The sequence below is a fragment of the Zalophus californianus genome, chromosome 6 (assembly GCF_009762305.2).
Source record: "Zalophus californianus isolate mZalCal1 chromosome 6, mZalCal1.pri.v2, whole genome shotgun sequence".
Taxonomy (NCBI): Eukaryota; Metazoa; Chordata; class Mammalia; order Carnivora; family Otariidae; genus Zalophus; species Zalophus californianus.
The window spans coordinates 92,675,144-92,695,348 of record NC_045600.1 but is presented as its reverse complement, the minus strand read 5'-3'; the positions used below and the strand labels follow the sequence as shown (position 1 = coordinate 92,695,348).

Here is a 20,205-nt window from a genome sequence, read left to right as displayed (position 1 = left end):
ACTAGCCCTTTATCTGATATGTCATTTGTAAATATTTTCTCCCATTCTGTCGGTTGTCTTTTGATTTTGTGAACTGTTTCTTTTGCTGTGCAAAAGCTTTTTATCTTGATGAGGTCCCAATAGTTCATTTTTGCCCTTGCCTTTGGTGATGTTTCTAGGAAGAAGTTGCTGTGGCTGAGGTTGAAGAGGTTGCTGCCTGTGTTCTCCTTTAGGATTTTGATGGACTCCTGTCTCACATCTAGGTCTTTCAACCATTTGGAGTCTATTTTTGTGTGTGGTGTAAGGAAATGGTCCAGTTTCATTCTTCTGCATGTGGCTGTCCAATTTTCCCAACACCATTTGTTGAAGAGACTGTCTTTTTTCCATTGGACATTCTTTCCTGCTTTGTCAAAGATGAGTTGACCATAGAGTTGAGGGTCCATTTCTGGGCGCTCTATTCTGTTCCATTGATCTATGGGTCTGTTTTTGTGCCAGTACCATACTGTCTTGATGATGACAGCTTTGTAATAGAGCTGGAAGTCTGTAATTGTGATGCTGACAGCTTTGCTTTTCTTTTTCAACATTCCTCTGGCTATTCGGGGTCTTTTCTGGTTCCATACAAATTTTAGGATTATTTGTTCCATTTCTTTGAAAAAAGTGGATGGTATTTTGATGGGGATTACATTGAATGTGTAGATTGCTCTAGGTAGCATTGACATCTTCACAATGTTTGTTCTTCCAATCCATGGAACGTTTTTCCATTTCTTTGTGTCTTCCTCAATTTCTTTCATGAGTATTTTATAGTTTTCTGAGTACAGATCCTTTGCCTCTTTGGTTAGATTTATTCCTAGGTATCTTATGGTTTTGGGTCCAATTGTAAATGGGATTGACTCCTTAATTTCTCTCTCTTCTGTCTTGTTGTTGGTGTATAGGAATGCCACTGATTTCTGTGCATTGATTTTATATCCTGCTACTTTACTGAATTCCTGTATGAGTTCTTGCAGTTTTGGGGTGGAGTCTTTTGGATTTTCCGTATAAAGTATCATATCATCTGCAAAGAGTGAGAGTTTGACTTCCTCCTTGCCAATTTGGATGCCTTTGATTTCTTTCTGTTGTCTGATTGCTGTGGCTAGGATTTCTAATACTATGTTGAATAGCAGTGGTGATAGTGGACAGCCCTGCCGCGTTCCTGACCTTAGGGGGAAAGCTCTCAGTTTTTCCCCATTGAGAATGATATTCGCTGTAGGTTTTTCATAGATGGCTTTTATGATATTGAGGTAGGTACCCTCTATCCCTATACTCTGAAGAGTTTTGATCAAGAAAGGATGCTGTACTTTGTCAAATGCTTTCTCTGCATCTATTGAGAAGATCATATGATTCTTATTCTTTCTTTTGTTAATATATTGTATCAAGTTGATTGATTTGCGGATGTTGAACCAACCTTGCAGCCCAGGGATAAATCCCACTTCGTCATGGTGAATAATCCTTTTAATGTACTGTTGGATCCTATTGGCTAGTATTTTGGTGAGAATTTTTGCATCCATGTTCATCAAGGATATTGGTCAGTAATTCTCCTTTTTGATAGGGTCTTTGTCTGGTTTGGGGATCAAGGTAATGGTAGCCTCATAAAATGAGTTTGGAAGTTTTCCTTCCATTTCTATTTTTTGGAACAGTTTCAGGAGAATAGGTATTAATTCTTCTTTAAATGTTTGGTAGAATTCCCCTGGGAAGCCATCTGGTCCTGGGCTTTTGTTGGTTGGGAGATTTTTGATGACTGCTTCAATTTCCTTAGTAGTTATAGGTCTGTTCAGGTTTTCTATTTCTTCCTGGTTCAATTTTGGTAGTTGATACATCTCTAGGAATGCACCCATTTCTTCCAGGTTATCTAATTTGCTGGCATATACTTGCTCATAATATATTCTTATAATTGTGTGTATTTCTTTGGTGTTGGTTGTGATCTCTCCTCTTTCATTCATGATTTTGTTGATTTGGGTCATTTCTCTTTTCTTTTTGATAAGTCTGGCCAGGGTTTATCAATCTTGTTAATTCTTTCAAAGAACCAGCTCCTAGTTTTGTTGATCTGTTCTACTGTTCTTTTGGTTTCTATTTCATTGATTTCTGCTCTGATCTTTAGTATTTCTCTTCTCCTGCTGGGTTTAGGCTTTATTTGCTGTTTTTTTCTCTAGGTTCCTTTAGGTGTAGGGTTAGGTTGTGTATTTGAGACCTTTCTTGTTTCTTGAGAAAGGCTTGTATTGCTATATACTTTCCTCTCAGGACTGCCTTTGCTGCATCCCAAAGATTTTGAACAGTTGTGTTTTCATTTTCATTGGTTTCCATGAATTTTTTAAAATCTTTAATTTCCTCGTTGACCATTTCATTCTTTACTAGGATGCTCTTTAGCCTCCATGTATTTGAGTTCTTTCTCACTTTCCTCTTGTGATTGAGTTCTAGTTTCAAAGCATTGTGGTCTGAAAATATGCAGGGAATGATCCCAATCTTTTGGTACCGGTTGAGACCTGATTTGTGACCTAGGATGTGATCTATTCTGGAGAATGTTCCATGGGCACTAGAGAAGAATGTGTATTCCGTTGCTTTGGGATGGAATGTTCTGAATATGTCTGTGAAGTCCATTTGGTCCAGTGTGTCATTTAAAGTCTTTATTTCCTTGTTGATCTTTTGCTTAGATGATCTGTCCATTTCAGTCAAGGGGGTGTTAAAGTCCCCCAGTATTATTGTATTGTTGTCAATGTGTTTCTTTGCTTTTGTTATTAATTGCCTTATATAATTGGCTGCTCCCAGTTAGGGGCATAGATATTTACAATTGTTAGATCTTCTTGTTGGATAGACCCTTTAAGTACGGTATAGTGTCCTTCTTCATCTCTTATTACAGTCTTTGTTTTAAAATCTAATTTGTCTGATATAAGGATTGCCACCCTGGCTTTCTTTTGGTGTCCATTAGCATGGTGAATGGTTTTCCACCCCCTCACTTTCAATCTGGGGGTGTCTTTGGGTCTAAAATGAGTCTCTTGCAGACAGCATATCAATGGGTCTTGTTTTTTAATGCAATCTGATAGTCTGTGTCTTTGATTGGGGCATTTAGCCCATTTACATTCAGGGTAACTATTGAAAGATAGGAATTTAGTGCCATTGTATTGCCTGTAAAGTGACCGTTACTGTATATTGTCTGTATTCCTTTCTGGTCCATGCTGCTTTTAGGCTCTCTCTTTGCTTAGAGGACCCCTTTCAATATTTCTTGTAGGGCTGGTTTCATGTTTGCAAATTCCTTTAGTTTTTGTTCGTCCTGGAAGCTTTTTATCTCTCCTTCTATTTTCAATGACAGGCTAGCTGGATATAGTATTCTTGGCTGCATATTTTTCTCGTTTAGTGCTCTGAATATATCATGCCAGTCCTTTCTGGCAGGTCTCTGTGGATAGGTCTGTTGCCAGTCTAATGTTTCTACCTTTATAGGTTACATATCTCTTCTCCCGAGCTGCTTTCAAGATTTTCTCTTTGTCTCTGAGACTCGTAAATTTTACTATTAGATGTCGGGGTGTTGACCTCTTTTTATTGATTTTGAGAGGGGTTCTCTGTGCCTCGTGGATTTTGATGCCTGTTTCCTTCCCCACATTAAGGAAGTTGTCTGCTATCATTTGCTCCAATATACCTTCTGCCCCTCTCTCTCTTTCTTCTTCTTCTGGGATCCCGATTATTCTAACGTTGTTTCATCTTATGGTATCGCTTATCTCTCGAATTCTGCCCCCGTGATCCAGTAGTTGTTTATCTCTCTTTTTCTCAGCTTCTTTATTTTCCATCATTTGGTCTTCTATATCACTGATTCTCTCTTCTGCCTCATTTATCCTAGCAGTTAGTGCCCCCATTTTTGATTGCACCTCATGAATAGCCTTTTTGATTTCGACTTGGTTAGATTTTAGTTCTTTTATTTCTCCAGAAAGGGTTTCTCTAATAACCTCCATGCTTTTTTCAAGCCCAGGTAGTATCTTTAAAATCATGATTCTGAACTCTAGGTCCGACATCGCACTAATGTCCGTATTGACTAGGTCCCTGGCAGACAGTACTACCTCTTGTTCTTTTTGTTGAGGTGATTTTTTTCGTCTTGTCATTTTGTCCAGAGGAGAATAGATGAATGAGAGAACAAAATGCTAACAGGTTAACAACGTCCCCATAAAATATATTCTAATGAAATCAGAAAAGACCTGAAACCAGTGGAAAAGAAAGGTAAAGGAAGTAAAAAGAAAGAGAGAGAGAAAAAAAGAAAAAGATAAAAACAAACAAAAACAGAACAAAACAAAAAAAATCAGAATATGATCAAATATGATCAGGCTGGTGCATAGATCAGTGCCACACACTAGATTTTGGTGTATTTTAGTCTGTTAGAAGAAAGTGCCTCCTAAAATTTTAAAGAAAGAAAGACTTATATATGTACAAAATAAGGGTTGATACGATGAAGGGATGGAATATGACTATAAAGATGAAAATTATAAAAAATTTTAAAAAAGGAATTGATAAGATGTTTGAAAAAAGAAAGAAGAGGATTAAAAAAAGGAAAGAAAGAAAAAAAAGGCGAGAGAATGTGATCAGGCAGGAGACTAGAACAAAGCCATACACTAGAGATTTAGAGTATATTTTGATCTGTTAGAAGAAACTTTATCTCAAAATTTTAAAGAGAGAACAACGTATGTATATATATCTGCCAAAAATAAGGGTAACTACTATGAAGGGATAGAATATGACTCTAAAAATGAAAAATAAAAATGTTTATTTAAAAAAAGGGATTGATAAGATGTTGGTTGAAAAAGGGAAAAAGAAAAATTAAAAAAAAAAACAGTTAAAAAAATTAACTTTGAAAGACTAATGAATCATGGTAAAAAAAGCCATGAATTCTATGTGCAGTATTCCCCTAGCGCTGGAGTTCTGCCGGTCTCATTGATCGGTAAACTTGGTCTTGGCTGGCTGTTTTGTGTTGATATTCTGGGGGAGGGGCCTGTTGCCGTGGTTCCCAAATGTCTTTGCTGGAGGCGGAATTGCCCCGCCCTTGTCAGTCTGGGCTAAGCAAGCTGCTCGGGTTTACTCTCGGGAGCTTTTGTTCCCTGCAAGCTTTTCGTACAGCGTTGGAGGACGACAGTGAAAATGGCGGCCTCACAATCTCCGTCCCGGAGAAGCCGAGAACTCGGGGCCCCGCTCCTCAGTGCACTCCCAGAGAAAAGCAGTCAGTCACTCCCATCGTCCCGGTCTCTGGCCGCACTCCGTGCTCACCTGGCCTGTGACCGAGCGTTTCTATCTCTGGCACCCGACCCCGTGTGGAGTCTCCAAACCCAGCAGATCCCTTGGTGCGCTCCCGTGCCACTCCTCCTGGGGGAGGAAGGGGAGTCTCCCTGGATCTGCCGCTTGTTGGGTCCCTGCTGGAGGAGCAGTGGCCCGACTGGGCTGCGGATCACAGTTTATGGCAACCCCGAGCTGAAAGCCCGCGCCTCGGCTCCGTCTCTGCAGCTGGCTTCCCCCCTCTGATACCTGGGAGCTCTGCCGCACTCAGGCACCCCCAGTCTTTCTGTGACCCTGAGGGTTCTGAGACCCCATTGTCCTTCGAGGGTTCCATCCCCCGCTTAGCCACTGGAGCAACGTCCCTCAGCGGAGCCGACTTCTAAAAGTTCCGATTTTGTGCTCTGCGGCTCTATCACTTGCCAGAAGTGGCCGACGGAGGCCCCCTCCCCCGCCGCCTATCCTCCCGAATATCGCCTCGGATTCGCTTCTCCGCACATCCTACCTTCCAGAAAGTGGTCGCTTTTCTGTTCAGAGAGTTGTTGCTATTCTTTTCTTCGATCTCCGTTGAGTTCGTAGGTGTTCAGAATGGTTTTATCCCTATCCAGCTGAATTCCTGAGACCAGATGAAATCCAGGTCTCCTACTCCCCCGCCATCTTGCTCTGCGCCCCCACTACTGAATTCTTGTTGCACAGAAACTGTGTGTCTTTTGTTGAAGTTAGCCACTACTTCTGGGGGTAATTTGTTACACAGTAATAGATGACTAGTACATAAGAGTATGTGATTACTGCTGGGAAACTAAATCCCTCTGACATCTGATGTTCCATTATTCCCAACCCCAAAGGTACAACATTTGTTACAATGCAAACTTGTGGACATGAGAAATTATACCTTACAGATGTATTGGCATGTTCTTTTAGTGACACAAAACTGATACTTTTCTAATTTTTAAAAGAAAGTCACTTCCAGATCAGAAGAAAAAAATCCCTACTTTATTTTTAGGTCTACCCAGAAGGTTGGATGAATGAGGAAGAAATGAATTGTGGACAGTTAAAATGTGGTGGGTGGGCTACTAAGGAAACTTGATATATTAATCTGGAAGGAGTTTTGGTTGGTCAGATTGGACAACAAAAGCCTCAGCTGTAATTCCAGGAGACTTAACTAGCCAGTTGCACACCTGAGATGTTACTATCAAGAAGTCAGTTAGGGGCACCTGGGTGTCTAAATCAGTTAAGCAACCAACACTTGATTTTGGCTCAGGTCATGATCCCAGGGTCCTGGGATTGAGCCCCACATCTGGTTCCACGTTCAGTGCAGAATCTGCTTGAGATTCTCTCTCCCTCCCCCTCTTCCCTGCTCGTGCACACCTGCTCTCTCTCTCTCTCAAATAAATAAATCTTTTTTTTAAAGATTTCATTTATTTATTTGAGAGAGTGAACATGCACACGAGCAGGGGGAGGGGCAGAAGAAGAGGGAGAAGCAGGCTCCCTGCTGGGGCTGGATTCCCAAGACCCTGGGATCATGACCTGAGCTGAAGTCAGACGTTTAACTGACTGAGCCACCCAGGCGCCCTAAATAAATAAATCTTAAAAAACAAAAATAAAAACGGGAGTGCCTCAGTGGCTCAGTTAGTTAAACGTCTGCCTTTGACTGAGGTCACGATCTTGGGGTCCTAAGCTCGAGCCCCGTCGGGTTCCCTGCTCAGAGGGGAGTCTGCTTCTCCTTCTGCACTCTCCAGCTCATGTTCTTTCTCTCCCTCTCTCTCAAATAGATAAATAAAATGTTTTTTTTTTTTTTAAAAGGACATGTAAAGGATTCAGGAGGGAAGAGAGGAACAAGTAGATGCAGGCTCCAGATTTTGAGTTGATACCAAAAGGAAGAAGGAAGAGGTTTACAATTTTACAACTGTGCAATGGCTCAAAACTTCATGGAATGCTGTAAAACTAGAGGCAATTGTGAAATGGTTCAAATAATAGCGAGTTAATAATGCTATTGACAGAATGAGTATAATTTATTGTTTGATGATGGTTTTTAGTCAGTTTCTAACATTGTGAAGGTTGGAGAGTAAGAGATTCATCTAGAATCCAGTAGTAGCAATGGTTTTAAAGCTTTAAAAATATTTCTTTAAGTTTGAGGATGAAGATCAAAATTTTTTATGACAGAGTGTTCATTCCTTATGCAGCTATTATTCACTAAAATACTAGCTTCTATAACACATATTCAATTTTTCCCATTATTCAATGTGTATTACTGTTTAGTAAAATATTTGCCTTTAAGTATGAGCATGATGTTGAAATTTCTTCAAATTTATTATTTTGCTGTATGTTTTGTTCCAGTTTTTACTAAAATGTTTGTCTTCATGTATTAAACCTTTTTTTTTTTAAAGATGTTATTTATTTACCTGAGAGAGAGAGAGAGAGACAGCAAGCAAATGGAGGGGAAGAGGGAGAAGCAGACTCCCTGCTGAGCAGGGAGCCCACCATGGGGCTTGATCCCAGGACCTGGAGATCATGACTTGAGCTGAAGGCAGACGCTTAACTAACTGAGCCATCCAGGTGCCCCTAAACCTTCTTATAAAAGAAATTTATTTAAATTTGTTGTATTTAACCCTTCTTGCTTTACACCAATTTTTACTGATAATATGCTATATATATGAGAGTTCTCTCAAATTTATTTGATACCGTGGCATGCTTTTCAGTTGCTAGTACCAAGATGTAGCACCAGTATTTGCCTTCATGATACTTCATGCACAACATGGGGCTTCATTTACTGAATATTTTTGTGTGTTTGTTTTGTTGTCTGCTATATTTTCACTATTTTTTAACCATGTGACTATCTTTATTCATGTTTATACTATATAATTAAAAGTACAAAACCTGTGACTTCCTAGAATTTAGTATACTGTACATCGTATGTTGTATTAACATGAACATGTAATACTTCCCTCCACAAAACCACTGTAAAGTCATTTAAACTTTCACAAACACAAATAAATACATGTATAATGAAAGGTACTTATTTCCCCCATAAATTTTTCTCGCAAGATTGGGTGCTCTTACATTCAAATCTTGTATTTCAGCAAATAAAGTACAGCTGACCCTTAAACAACACGGGTTTGAGTGTACAGGTCCACTTATACACAGACTTTTTTTGATAAATACAGTTCAGTACCATAAATGTTTTTCTCCTTATGATTTTCTTGATAATGTCTTCCTTTCTCTAGCTTATTTTATTTTAATACATATAACATGCAAAATATATATTAGTTGACAGTTTTTGTTATCTGTAAGGCTTCCTGTCAACAGTAGGCTATTAGTAGTTAACTTTTGGGAGTCAAAAGTAATATGTGGATTTTTTACTGTACTGGGTTGGGGGGGGTTGACTCCTCCAACCCCTGCATTGTTCAAGGGCCAACTGTGCTATGATTCAGGTGCTGCGAAACAGAGAAAATAAGATACTGATCCTGACATAAAATCCCCTAAACAGTAAGTGATATGTGTGTTTCAAAAGAGGAGGAAGCCTCAAGGTATGTGGGGGTGGATAAGGAAGGCTTTATCGAATAGGTAACTTTTAAACTAAATTGTGGTTTTTCGGGTCAATAAGGGGAGGAAGGGCATTCCAGACACATCAGAGAGCACGAACTAAGACAAGGACCCATAAAACAACATAGTATGCTCTGGAAACAGCAAATAGCTCAGTGGGGCTGGAGAATAGTTGGGTATGAGGAAACATCCTGAGATAAAATAGATTCCACAGAATCCAGAATGAATGGGTCTGTCAGCCAAACTAAGGAGTTTAGACTTCAACCTGTAAGGAGTGGGGATTTAAGTGGAGGAATTTTTTCCTTTAAAAAGGTTTCTCTGGCTGCAGTGTGTTGGAGAGCAAAGAGATGGAAGGCAGTCAAACTAGTTAGGAAGCCATTATGGTAACTAAATGAGAACTGATGAGGTCTGAAATGAAAGTAAATAGCTGGGGGAGGGGGGATGCTCAGGGTCATGAATTAGGGATCTTTATAAGGGACCTTTAGATTTGGGCAGGTGAGGAAGGAGCCAAAAGTGGCTCTGCGTTTCTAGTCTGGGTGACTGGGGGGAAGTTATGGCACTAAACGCAAAGGAAAAGGAAAATGTCCTAGGTTGCTGGGAATTATCTTTGACTCCTTTTTTTCCACTGAACATACTACCAATCTCTGCCAGGCCTTTGCCTCCTATCTCCCCACCCTTCTAATTATCCTTCACAGTGCTACAAAGTCATCTTCTTGAAGCAGCTCTGATTGTAGAAATTTCTGCTCATAAACGTTTGCTGAAGTCCCCACTGCATGCAGAATGAAATCTAAGCTGCTGCTGCTTTTTTTTTTTTGAAGGTAGATAGAATGTACTTCCGGGTTTGCAGTATGGAGAACATGACCACCCATCAGCACTAGGATTTATTGAGCTGTGCCTTAGTACAGGCGCTGGGGCTTGCCCATGGTGCTCTTGATGTATAAAGCCCAGATGTTCTGCCAGTTCTTCTTGAGCAAGGACACCAGGAAATTGACCGCTAAGTGGATGTTGTACACGAGCTCGTCATCTGTCATCCTCACATGGCCAACAGCCACTGCCAGACACAGCACCTTCTTCATCTGGAATTTGTTGGTGGACTTCACTTCATCCACTTTGGCCACCATGTTCTCATTGTGGGTCAGCAAGGAAGGGAACTTGCCAGCCTTATTTAGGCCTGGGCCCAGGATTTGTGGGATCTGCTTGATCAGAGATTCTGAAGCCAAAAAGGCATCATACTTCTTGGCCGGCTTCTTGACTAATTTCTTATTCTTGTTGAGTTTCTGGTTTCCGTGCAGGACTTCCCACACCGCCTTGTACAGGGTGTCCCAGGAGACTTTGCTGCTCATGGTTCTTCTCGCCGCGGTAACTGGAAAAGAGCGAAATCTAAGCTTCTTAAGGGAGCATTCAAGACTGTCCCTGTTCAGGCCAGGCCACAAGCTATCTCTTGGATACCTTTACCTTGCTAAGTATCTTTTCCTTTCCCCACCCTACATATCATCTGCTCTAAACATTAATCTAACTTTGTTCCCTGACATATCCTGTCATTTTATACCTCTAAGCCTCAGCTCATGTTATTTTCTCTATTTGAATGCAGTTTCTTGTCCATCCCAACCTGCCAAAATTTTACCCTGAGTTTACGTCATCGTCTCCATTACACTTTACCCATCCGTCCCCTTAGTCAAAAGTATTCTTCCTCTTCAATAGTGCATAGACTTTTGTGTCTCAGTCACAACACTTTTGGCGTTCTGCCTAGAGTTTTAGATGGTTGTCTTGGAATCCCTTCTACTCCCTTGCCCTAGTGACTTATACGCAGTATAGGTTCAAAAATTGGTGATGGATTTACCTGGAGCAGGGATCTGAGTCCTCTATCCACCACCAAAAGTTTAGCGTACGGTCTGGAAAAATCAGACTATTCTGCGAATCCATGACATCACGAATGAAAGAGTCTAGAGGAGTCACCTGTCTCTAGGGGAACCTTTCGCTATCTAAAACATCCGTGACAAAAGGTGGGAGCAAAATAATTTGCTGTCAGGGAGTACGGCTTCTCCAAATAGTTGCCAGATGCCTTTATTGTTTACGTAAAATTAAATACCTTACGTACCTTAAATACCTTATGTAAAATTAAAAAGCCCTACGGGATCTAAGATTTTCCGAGGTGGAATTTCCCGGTGACTGGCGTCCTCCTGAGGTCGACTGTCCTGACCATCACACGGTGTACTAGGGAGTGGATTAAACACTCATTAAGACGGAACCGAGGCGCGCCGCCAGAGAAGGGCTGCTGCGTGCTCCGGAGCGGCCTCAGCTGCGCCCTGCCCCCACTGACCGCAGCCAGGAGGCTCCGAGGGAACTCCCGCACGTCTGCGCGCGCAATCCCGGGACAAGGGTCCACGCGGCGCGCGCAATTGCCCTGTAAACCACTGCGCGCGCACGCGCAAACGCGGGGCGGGGGAGCAGGACTGAGCTAAGAGCCTAGCAGCTGGAGGAGGGGTTTACCCGCTCACTCTACTGTAGCTCCCTCGAGGGAGGGTGCGCGCACCGCCCTTCTCCTTCGGGCGGAGCGTCCTTTACAGCACGCTCCCGGCTCACGCGCTACCCCGGCGCCCCCTCGCCTCGGTGCCCCCCCCCCCGCCCCTCCGCCTCACACGCACCCTTGCGCTCCTCCCGCATTTGTGCGCCGGTGCAGCAGGCAGTGGGAGCATCCGGGCATTTCCACAGCCGAGCGGCGATCCGGGCGGCGGCAGCGGTCTTGGAGCTCCCATGGCAGGGACGAGGAAGGGGGAAGGCAAGAGGGGGGCGAGACGTTAAGCCGGAGCCGCAGCGGGGTGGGTCCCGAGGGAGGCGGAGGGGGAAGCGCTCTCGTGGTCGGGCGCGGGGCTAGTCGCTCCCTTCGCGCAGTCCCTTACCAGCCCGGGCTCCGGAGATGCATCTGCATCAGGTCCTCACCGGGGCTGTCAACCCTGGAGACAACTGCTACTCCGTGGGCAGCGTCGGGGATGTCCCCTTCACGGTGAGCGGCGTACGGGAGCTCGAGGGGGGAGAGACCGGGGGCCGAGCCGAGGTCCCCGTCCCGGCCCACGCCTCTCCGGGGAGGCTGTGAGGTGCGAGTGGGCCCCACCTGCCCCCCCTTTGCAGCTCAATTTCGGGGGGCGGGCGTGGGACTGTAAGTCCTGCGGCTGGTGTAGGAAATTACCCTTCAGGGAAAAGGATTAGGAATCCACCGCACTGTCCACCCTCAGCAAACGGCCGCCGGGGGTGACTGGACTAGAAGGTTCCTCTCCTAGGGCGGCCTCGGGTCTGCGGTTGGAGGAAGATGGTTGTAATCGCCGAAACCTGAGCGTCCGTTTCGCACCTGCTCTCGGCGTGGAGGCGAAGACTTGGTCTTGTCTCGGAGCATGGAGGCGATGCTGCACCTGGCTCCCCCTGCCCGCCGAGTTAGGGCAGCGAGAAGCGCTGGAGCCTGTGGCTTTAAATCCGATACCACCCGACCTTCCATATCTCCTGATGCAGAATCTTAATTCCAAAAAGGAAATAGAAAATTTCATTCTTTGCCCCCGAAAAATCTAAATGGAAGGGTTAGAGTGACAATGGCCTGGAAAGCTATTTATCACGAGATCAGTTTGGTACCCTTCCTAGGTAATATTTAATCCGTTTGCAAGGTAGGCTGGTTTATTTGTTTTTAAACTAAGGCAATGCGAAAATTTTATAACTGTTTTTTTTGTTGTTTGTGCGAGTAAAGTGTGTGTAAACGATAACGTGTTAGAATCTCTTTCAAATCTCCATGAAAAAGACATGTTTTCTGAATGAGCTTGGACGGATCAGTGCTTTTGGAGAATGGATGCTGTTAGTATAGCTAATTCAAACTAAGCCATAGAGCTGCTTTTTACCCATAGATAGACTCCCATGGATCAACATGAGTTCCTTTTCTGTATTAAATTTACACAGTGTTCTCCTTTGAAAGCACTGTAGGCAATAAGATCTTGATTAAATACACATTGTTATTGATAACTTATGCTTGATAAAATTGGAAATAGCATAATGGTATGCTTATTAGACAAGGAAAACACTTTGTTGTCTGCTTCCCAACAGCATGTTTTTAAAGCTGCAGAAATAAGAAAAGCTCCAGCAAAACTGCACAATCATTATGTAGCACAGTGCATTCTGGAACAGAATTTATCATTATGATACATTAAAAATAACCCCATAAGATTGCCTTTTGCCGATTTTAATTTTTAAATGTAATCAACTTGGCTTTGTTTCAGTTTAGAATGAACCTTTAAGGATATAATTTGCCTGACTTATATTGTTACACATGACCCTATCAATGGTGTCATCTGTTTTGTGTCCATGTGACCTAAAGATCCATATAGAGTGAGCTTGGACTTCAAGTGTATTAGAGACAATTTGGGGCATAGAAGAAATTCCCCTTTCCCCAGCTGTGTAGGTGGGGAGGAAGTTTCCTAGCTTAGAAGAGTAGGCTTCCTCCATTAAGAAGTCTGGAACCTTAGGTTATGGGGTACTTCCACACTATCATGGTGGTGGTAGTTTTTTGTTTCCAGTGGAGCAGTGTCTCATTGAGGGAATGGTGAATAGAGCTAAACAGATTCAGATGCAGTCTGGAAAAGCCAGTGCAAGAACTGTTAGCATTGCACAGGTGTGGTTATGCTGTAGGCCACCCATGACCAGGTCCTTGAAATCATTTTCAAATCTTTTACCACCTCCCTAATTCAACCAACCTATCACCAAGGGGGACTGACTCTCTGCAGTGTCTATCAGATTTATCTCTTTTCTTGCTTTTTTTTTTTGTAAGATTTTGTTTATTTGTCAGAGAGAGAGCAAGAACAAGCAGGGGGAGGGGCAGAGGCAGAGGGAGAAGCAGGCTTCCCTCTGAGCAAGGATCCCTATGCGGGACTTGATCGCAGGACTCTGGGATCATGACCTGAGCTGAAGGCAGACGCTTAACCGACTGAGCCGCCCAGGTGTCCCAGGTTTATTCCTTTTCATCTTCATAGTTACCACCTTAATTGTAGAACCTAAATTGGACTACTTAATATAAACACTTCTAGACTGGTTTTCCTCATACTTCTCTCTGATCAGTGCATCCTCCACACAGCTGCTGGGATAATTTTTCTCAAATACCATTTCACCATATCATTCTTGGCTCAAGGATATTAAGTTGTTCCTAATAGATGTGTTATGAAATTTAAGCTTGTCAGATATTCTGCCATCTTTGACTTTATATTTGATTATATGTTCTCATCTTGGCCCCTCTTCTATAGACCTACTAATCATTTTATTCTATCCTACATTTGAAAAAAAGATTTATTTAAAAGAGAGAGAGAGAGAACAGTGAGGGGGAGGGTCAGAGAGAGAGGGAGAGAAGCAAACTCCCCACTGAGCGTGGAGTCAGATGTCTTTGGGCTCCATCTCACAACCCTGAGATCATGACCTGAGCTGAAATCAAGAGTCAGATGTTTAACGAGCTGAGCCACCCAGGTGCCCCATATCCTTCATTTTTGTGTTGCACCATGAGAGTCCTTGCTTTTTATTTTCCCAAATATGTCTCAAAATTTACTTGGTTTAGGATGCCTGCTTATGATTCTGATTATTTTGGCCCTTTGGCATTTACAGACCTATGTTGCACATGATCTCCTTTTTTTTAGTTTTGAGTGCACTGATGCAGTTATAATTTTGCCATGAACTAGAAATGACCTTTTGGACTCTAAGAAGAACAGATTCGCTTAAAAAAAAACTGAGAACAAGCTGTTTTCAAGTATTCTACAATGAGCTAACAATTATTTGAATGCCTACATTAATATAGAAAAAATAAACCCCACAAAAGTAGAGCTCCTTTACACAGAGTGTGCAATTTGATTTGTATAGCAATCAGATGAAAAACTTTAGTTCTGAGTCAGATGACTAAAAAGGGGACCAGCCAGGACTGGAATGGAGGTCCTGTGACTTCTTGTCTGGTAGACTTTTCTCTGTAGTATTTTTCTTTCCTATCAGAGTGCTTGTTTTGGAGGGTGTGTGTATGTTTGGAAGGCACAGACGTGGCCGATGTAGAAAGACAGACTGTCTTGCAGCTAGACAGTGGTTTTTAGCTAGTGGTATCTTTCATGATAACCTGAGGATCTTTTCAAAATAGGGTATGTCATTATTTCAGAGTCTATAAATTGTAAGTTTTTTAAGAGGAATTATTTTCAAAGGATTTTGAAGTGTTCATGACATTGTAATTGAAAAACAGTGTGTTATATATATTACACTGTGCGTGGTGGGTAGTGGGTGGTGTGATCTTCTGGGTTGTGAATGACTGCTTATGTCACCATGTCCCAGTCGTGCTATGTTGTCACAGTGGTGCAGTTTGTAGTGGACAGTCCCAGTGATTTGTGTATCTGTAGTGCTAACACATGCTATGATGGTTTTCACTTATATTTGGGCAGTTAGTGGTTTTTAAAAACAATCGTGATGTTATAAGTGTAGTTGTATATATCACCTTTTTTTTTAAAACAGATCTTTTTGTTTTTTAAGATTTTATTTGAGAGAGAGAGAATGAGAGATAGAGAGCATGAGAGGGAAGAGGGTCAGAGGGAGAAGCAGACTCCCTGCTGAGCAGGGAGCCCGATGTGGGACTAGATCCTGGGACTCCAGGATCATGACCTGAGCCAAAGGCAGTTGCTTAACCATCTGAGCCACCCAGGCGCCCCTATATATCACCTTTTGATCATTCTGTTCTTTTCAGTGTAGGAGCTAATTTATGGAAATACTGTTATCCTGTAATAAATCAGGACCCAGATAGTTCAAGGAGATGATCTTTTACTTTGTATGAGCTAAGTGAATGTTTTAAGGCTTAACGTAAGTGTAAATTTTCCTTATTTATTGCTTTCCTGAAAAATAGTCTTTATTTTAAAAAATTTTTCTGTAAGCATTAAAATATCAATTAAAATGATAGTACATGATTATTAATATAATTAATTTTTTTTTCACATCTTGGCCTTAAGGGGTACAGACTGTATTTTCGGTGTGTAAGGACAGTTGATGTTATTCCAGTCTGATACGAATTCACATTTATTAAAGTTTACAAAAATTAGTCATTTCTACTCAGGGAGCTTATCATCTACTGGTGGAGATGAAAAATGATGTATGTAATTATAATGTAAGACAGACGAAAGAGAGCACATATAGTTGGGAAGATAAAAGATTTCATATAAGATTGACAGTTGTAAAGACAGGTATTAGGCCTTTCTGGATGGCAAAAACAACAAAAGCCAAGGAATAAGGTGATAAAAAGGATAAATTATTGGGTGACTGTTCCTTTACAAAGCCATTAAAAAAAAACCCCACAAGACTTCCTCATTAAATAAGAAAACACCCTCAGAATGTTGAAAAATATAATTTGCAAACATTACCCCTTTTTAGGAAACCATTCTGACATCTCCTAACTTTTATTTTTTGTTTTTTTTCCCCTTAAAGCACCACCAGAAGGTTAGTAATGAATGAAAAAGCATTCATTTAAAAAGGTTAGAAGTTACTGTTATATGACCTCTTTTTCTGGCATTTAGATATATTTTAATTCTGCTGGAGTATAATAACATTCCAGTCGCAGAATTATGACAACAACGAACTTTGAAAATGATCAGCCTGTTTATACATTTAGCACATGTTTGTTGAGCACATAGGTGTGTGTGGAGGTTAACAACAATGGCAACAACAGAAAAACAAAAATACATAGAACTGATTTCAGGGAGTTCATTAAAGAAGTATAGGAACCTGGTAATCTACTTGGAGAGTTAAGACAGGTACTTAACCACAGCCAACTGGCTGTATGGTGTTGTGAGGCACTTAGATTCTTGTGGGAATTCAAGAATAAGAGATCACATTTGGCGAGGAGAATGGGAAATTGGACAGAAAAATGCTTCTGTGCTGGTCAGTTATCAATGCATATAACAACTCATATAGCTATTGATAGCCTGTGCTGATAGTAAAGGGAAAAACAATAGTCAAGAATTTAGAATGGAGTTGTTATCCAAGAGAAGTTGGCTTGTTTGTTCCTGGAGAGTAGCTTCTTATTTAAATTGGTACCGTTCAGAGTTTGTGGGCTTGTGTTTAGTGTGAGCCTGTAGGTAAATATGAGGTTATGTAAGTTCTTCTGTCCCTGTGTAGATTGTTAGTTAGCCTTCCTGCTTCTAGTGGGGGTACTCTTAGCAGCTACCCAGAAACTCTGGTATAAGTCCCAAATAATGCCTCCTTAGAGATAAGAAGTTAGAGACTAACTACCTCTATGACCCTGGCTAACTCACTTAAACTTATTTTTAGGTTTTTCATCTATAAAATTAGATTCTTTTAAAATATTCAGACCTTAAATGAATATTATATGGACTTCTCTAGAGATCTGCAAGAGGCAAAAGGGAAAATGGACCAGAAGCATAAGGTGACTGTGGTCAAGTTATAGGTCTGGAGTCTGTTGTAGATTGCCCCTCCACTGATATATATAGGATTGTTCATCTGACTTTACAGTTTGGGAGTTTGACCTCTGTTCTGGCTCAGAGAATAAGCCATGCAGAGTGTGTATGAAGTTGTGCATCCTCTTTGGGCTCACAGTTGAGAATGTGGCTCTTGTTCATGATTGTGTCTTCAGGATATGGTAGGTGGTAGTTGCGTGGGACTGTCACAGTGCAGTATGAAGTGGAAGATGGGGCCAGTGTGATTGTATTGAGACTTTCCATGCTCTAGATATACTTACTCCTCTGCTTTATGTTCTTAGGATTTGGGGTATTTAAAAGATGACTTTAGGAATTACAATCAGTATTTTTTTTAAATTTTATTTTATTATGTTAATCACCATACATTACATCCTTAGTTTTTGATGTAGTGTTCCATGATTCATTGTTTGCATATAACACCCAGTGCTCCATGCAATATGTGCCCTCCTCAGTAACTGTCACGGGGCTAACCCATCCCCTCACCCCCTTCCCTCTAGAACCCTCAGTTTGTTTCTCAGAGTCCATAGTCTCTCATGGTTTGTCTCCCCCTCCGATTCTCCCCCCTTCATTTTTCCCTTCCTACTATCTTTTTTTTTTTTTTTGACATATAATGTATTATTTGTTTCAGAGGTACAGGTCTGTGATTCAACAGTCTTACAGAATTCACTGTGCTCACCATGGCACATACCCTCCCCAATGTCTGTCACCCAGCCACCCCACCCCTCCCACCCCCCACCACTCCAGCAACCCTCAGTTTGTTTCCTGAGATTAAGAATTCCTCATATCAGTGAGGTCATATGATACATGTCTTTCTCTGATTGACTTATTTCACTTAGCATAATACCCTCTAGTTCCATCTGTGTCGTTGCAAATGGCAAGATTTCTTTTTTTTTTTTTTTTGATGGCTGCACAATCAGTATCTTACCTTGGGTCTTGGGAAATTTTTAGAACAAATCAGTCTCAGTATTTAATTATCAAAAAGAGCACAGGGTGTTGGGTTACAACCACAGTGTCACAGTGGAAAAACAAGTCATGCCTGACCAATTTAATTTCCTTCTATGATAGAAAGCAAAGCAGTATTTAAAAGGGGATAATGATAGAAAATATCTGTAATTCTCATTTAATAAGGCTCTTCAAGCTTGTGGGTTATTTTTTAAAGCAACGTTGGAAGCCAAATATTTTAATAGAAATTTTAAGATTTTCAGTCTTCTTAAATTTGTAGAATCCTTTTGCATTATATTTTTACTCTGAAACTGTAATTCATTATGTAACAGGATGTAGAACCTGTTATTGAGGAAGCAGGTGCAACTTACACAGGTGGTATGACTATTTTCTTTCTCTTAGACATAGCTCATGTTATCCTGGAACTTGATGTATATATGTGAACCCACTTTCCTGAGCTTTTTATTCTCAGACCTTCTCCTTTCATGATTGCAAAGGGCTTGTTCAATGCCCCCCTCTCCTCCCAATTCTAAATGCCTGCAAAATAAGATGGTTATCTCATATTCCTCTCATAGAGAAGTCAGTAGGTACAAAAGGGTCAGTGAATAGAGTGAGACTCCTTTAAGTATGACGTGGTAATTTGGTGGAATGATTTGAGAACCATAAATAATATCCTCTTAGGGGGCACCTGGGTGGCTCAGTCGTTAAGTGTCTGCCTTCGGCTCAGGTCATGATCCTGGGGTCCTGGGATTAAGCCCCGCATCGGGCTCCCTGCTTGGTGGGGAGCCTGCTTCTCCCTCCCCCACTCTACCTGCTTGTGTTCCCTCTCTCGTGTCTCTGTCAAATAAATAAATCTTAAAAAAAAATAATATCCTCTTAGATTGTCATTGAAGATGTTCCACTAGGGTTGCCTCCTCTAAAAAGTGAGCATTCTCAGGAATAGTAACATTTAATTAATTTTTAATTTTAATTAGGCTCCACACCTAATGTGGGGCTTGACTGAGCAAGCCAGGTGCCACTAGTAACGTTTAATTTATACTAAGTCATGATGTGTTGTTCATCCTGTTATTTTAAGAACCCAGGAAATTTGAACCTGTGTGTGCATTATGGAAGGGGGCATGGATGGACCCAGAAAACACATAGATTTTGGCTTAGATTCAGTCAAAGATGGACATAGCTTATTTGGTAGCTGTAGTTCAAGAACAAAATACTAACGTTTTCCTAGGAGTAATGACTTGGGTTTTGTGATATGCTAGCAATTCCTCATATTTTCTCTGGCCTTGACTATGTGTATACTTAGGAGGATCTAAACAGAGGGGGATACTCAAATTATACTGTACTCTACCCATAACATCTTCTATCATGCCTTTAATGTACATGAATTGTCAGTATTTCCAGCAAAGGTCATTTCCTCCACTTACCCTTGTGGTCTTAAACTGGGAGTGATTTTGCTCCCTAGGGGACTTTTGGCAATATCGAGACATTTTTGATTGTTGTGAAAGGGTTGTTGGGAGAGGACAGGCATCTATGGGGGAAAGGCTAGAGATCTTGATAAATGTCATACAATGCAAAGGACAGCCGGCAGCCCCCCACCCATGTCAGTCCTGTAGAAGTTTTGAGAAATCCTGATACCCTAGTTCCTATCTTCTCTTATCTACTCAAGGGCATTGTGCTAGCAGTTTCTCTTGTTCTCTCCCATAAAATTGCTTTTTCTTCTTTATTGAAATACTTTCTTCAATAGCTCTCTTGGTTTTCCTCTACTTCCCTTACCTGCTCCTTCTCAGCCTGATTCTGGATTTCTGTATCCTGCTATTTCTTTGTCATCTCCCTCTTGAATGTCTAATGGCGATCTCAGAATCCCTATCTTCATAACATTCTCCTCCTTCTGCCTTCCCTAAATCAGTAAATGGTTCCTTCTTTTTTTTTTTCTTTCAGTTCCCTTGGAATCTTTTCACTCTTTCCTTTCCTATCTAATATTGGCACATCC

General features: G+C 41.5%; 2 protein-coding genes across 9 annotated transcripts in view; one reads left to right on the top strand and one right to left on the bottom strand.

Annotated features, from left to right (window-relative positions):
* Positions 1–7,844: 7,844 nt before the first annotated feature.
* On the bottom strand, positions 7,845–11,552 carry LOC113909098 (60S ribosomal protein L10a-like). Of its 3 annotated transcripts, XM_027570136.2 has the most exons (3): positions 11,445–11,545; positions 10,898–11,013; positions 7,845–10,162 (listed from the first exon to the last, which is right to left on the bottom strand). In XM_027570136.2, exon 3 carries the CDS (start codon positions 10,140–10,142, stop codon positions 9,696–9,698), a length of 447 nt encoding a protein of 148 aa, XP_027425937.2. In that variant the 5' UTR covers positions 10,143–10,162; positions 10,898–11,013; positions 11,445–11,545; the 3' UTR covers positions 7,845–9,695. The 3 variants fall into 3 exon arrangements, with proteins under 3 accessions (XP_027425937.2, XP_027425936.2, XP_027425938.2); XM_027570135.2 differs by lacking the exon at positions 10,898–11,013 and having other exon boundaries at positions 11,445–11,552; XM_027570137.2 differs by lacking the exons at positions 10,898–11,013; positions 11,445–11,545 and adding an exon at positions 10,640–10,749.
* Positions 11,553–11,678: 126 nt separating this feature from the next.
* DMXL2 (Dmx like 2) overlaps positions 11,679–20,205 on the top strand; it is a 155,151-nt gene continuing 146,624 nt past the window's right edge. For all 6 annotated transcript variants that reach the window (XM_027570131.2, XM_027570130.2, XM_027570128.2 and 3 more), the window contains exon 1: positions 11,679–11,803. In XM_027570131.2, coding sequence (XP_027425932.2) covers positions 11,717–11,803 — 87 coding nt within the window. In that variant the 5' untranslated portion in view covers positions 11,679–11,716. The remainder of the gene's footprint in view (positions 11,804–20,205) is intronic.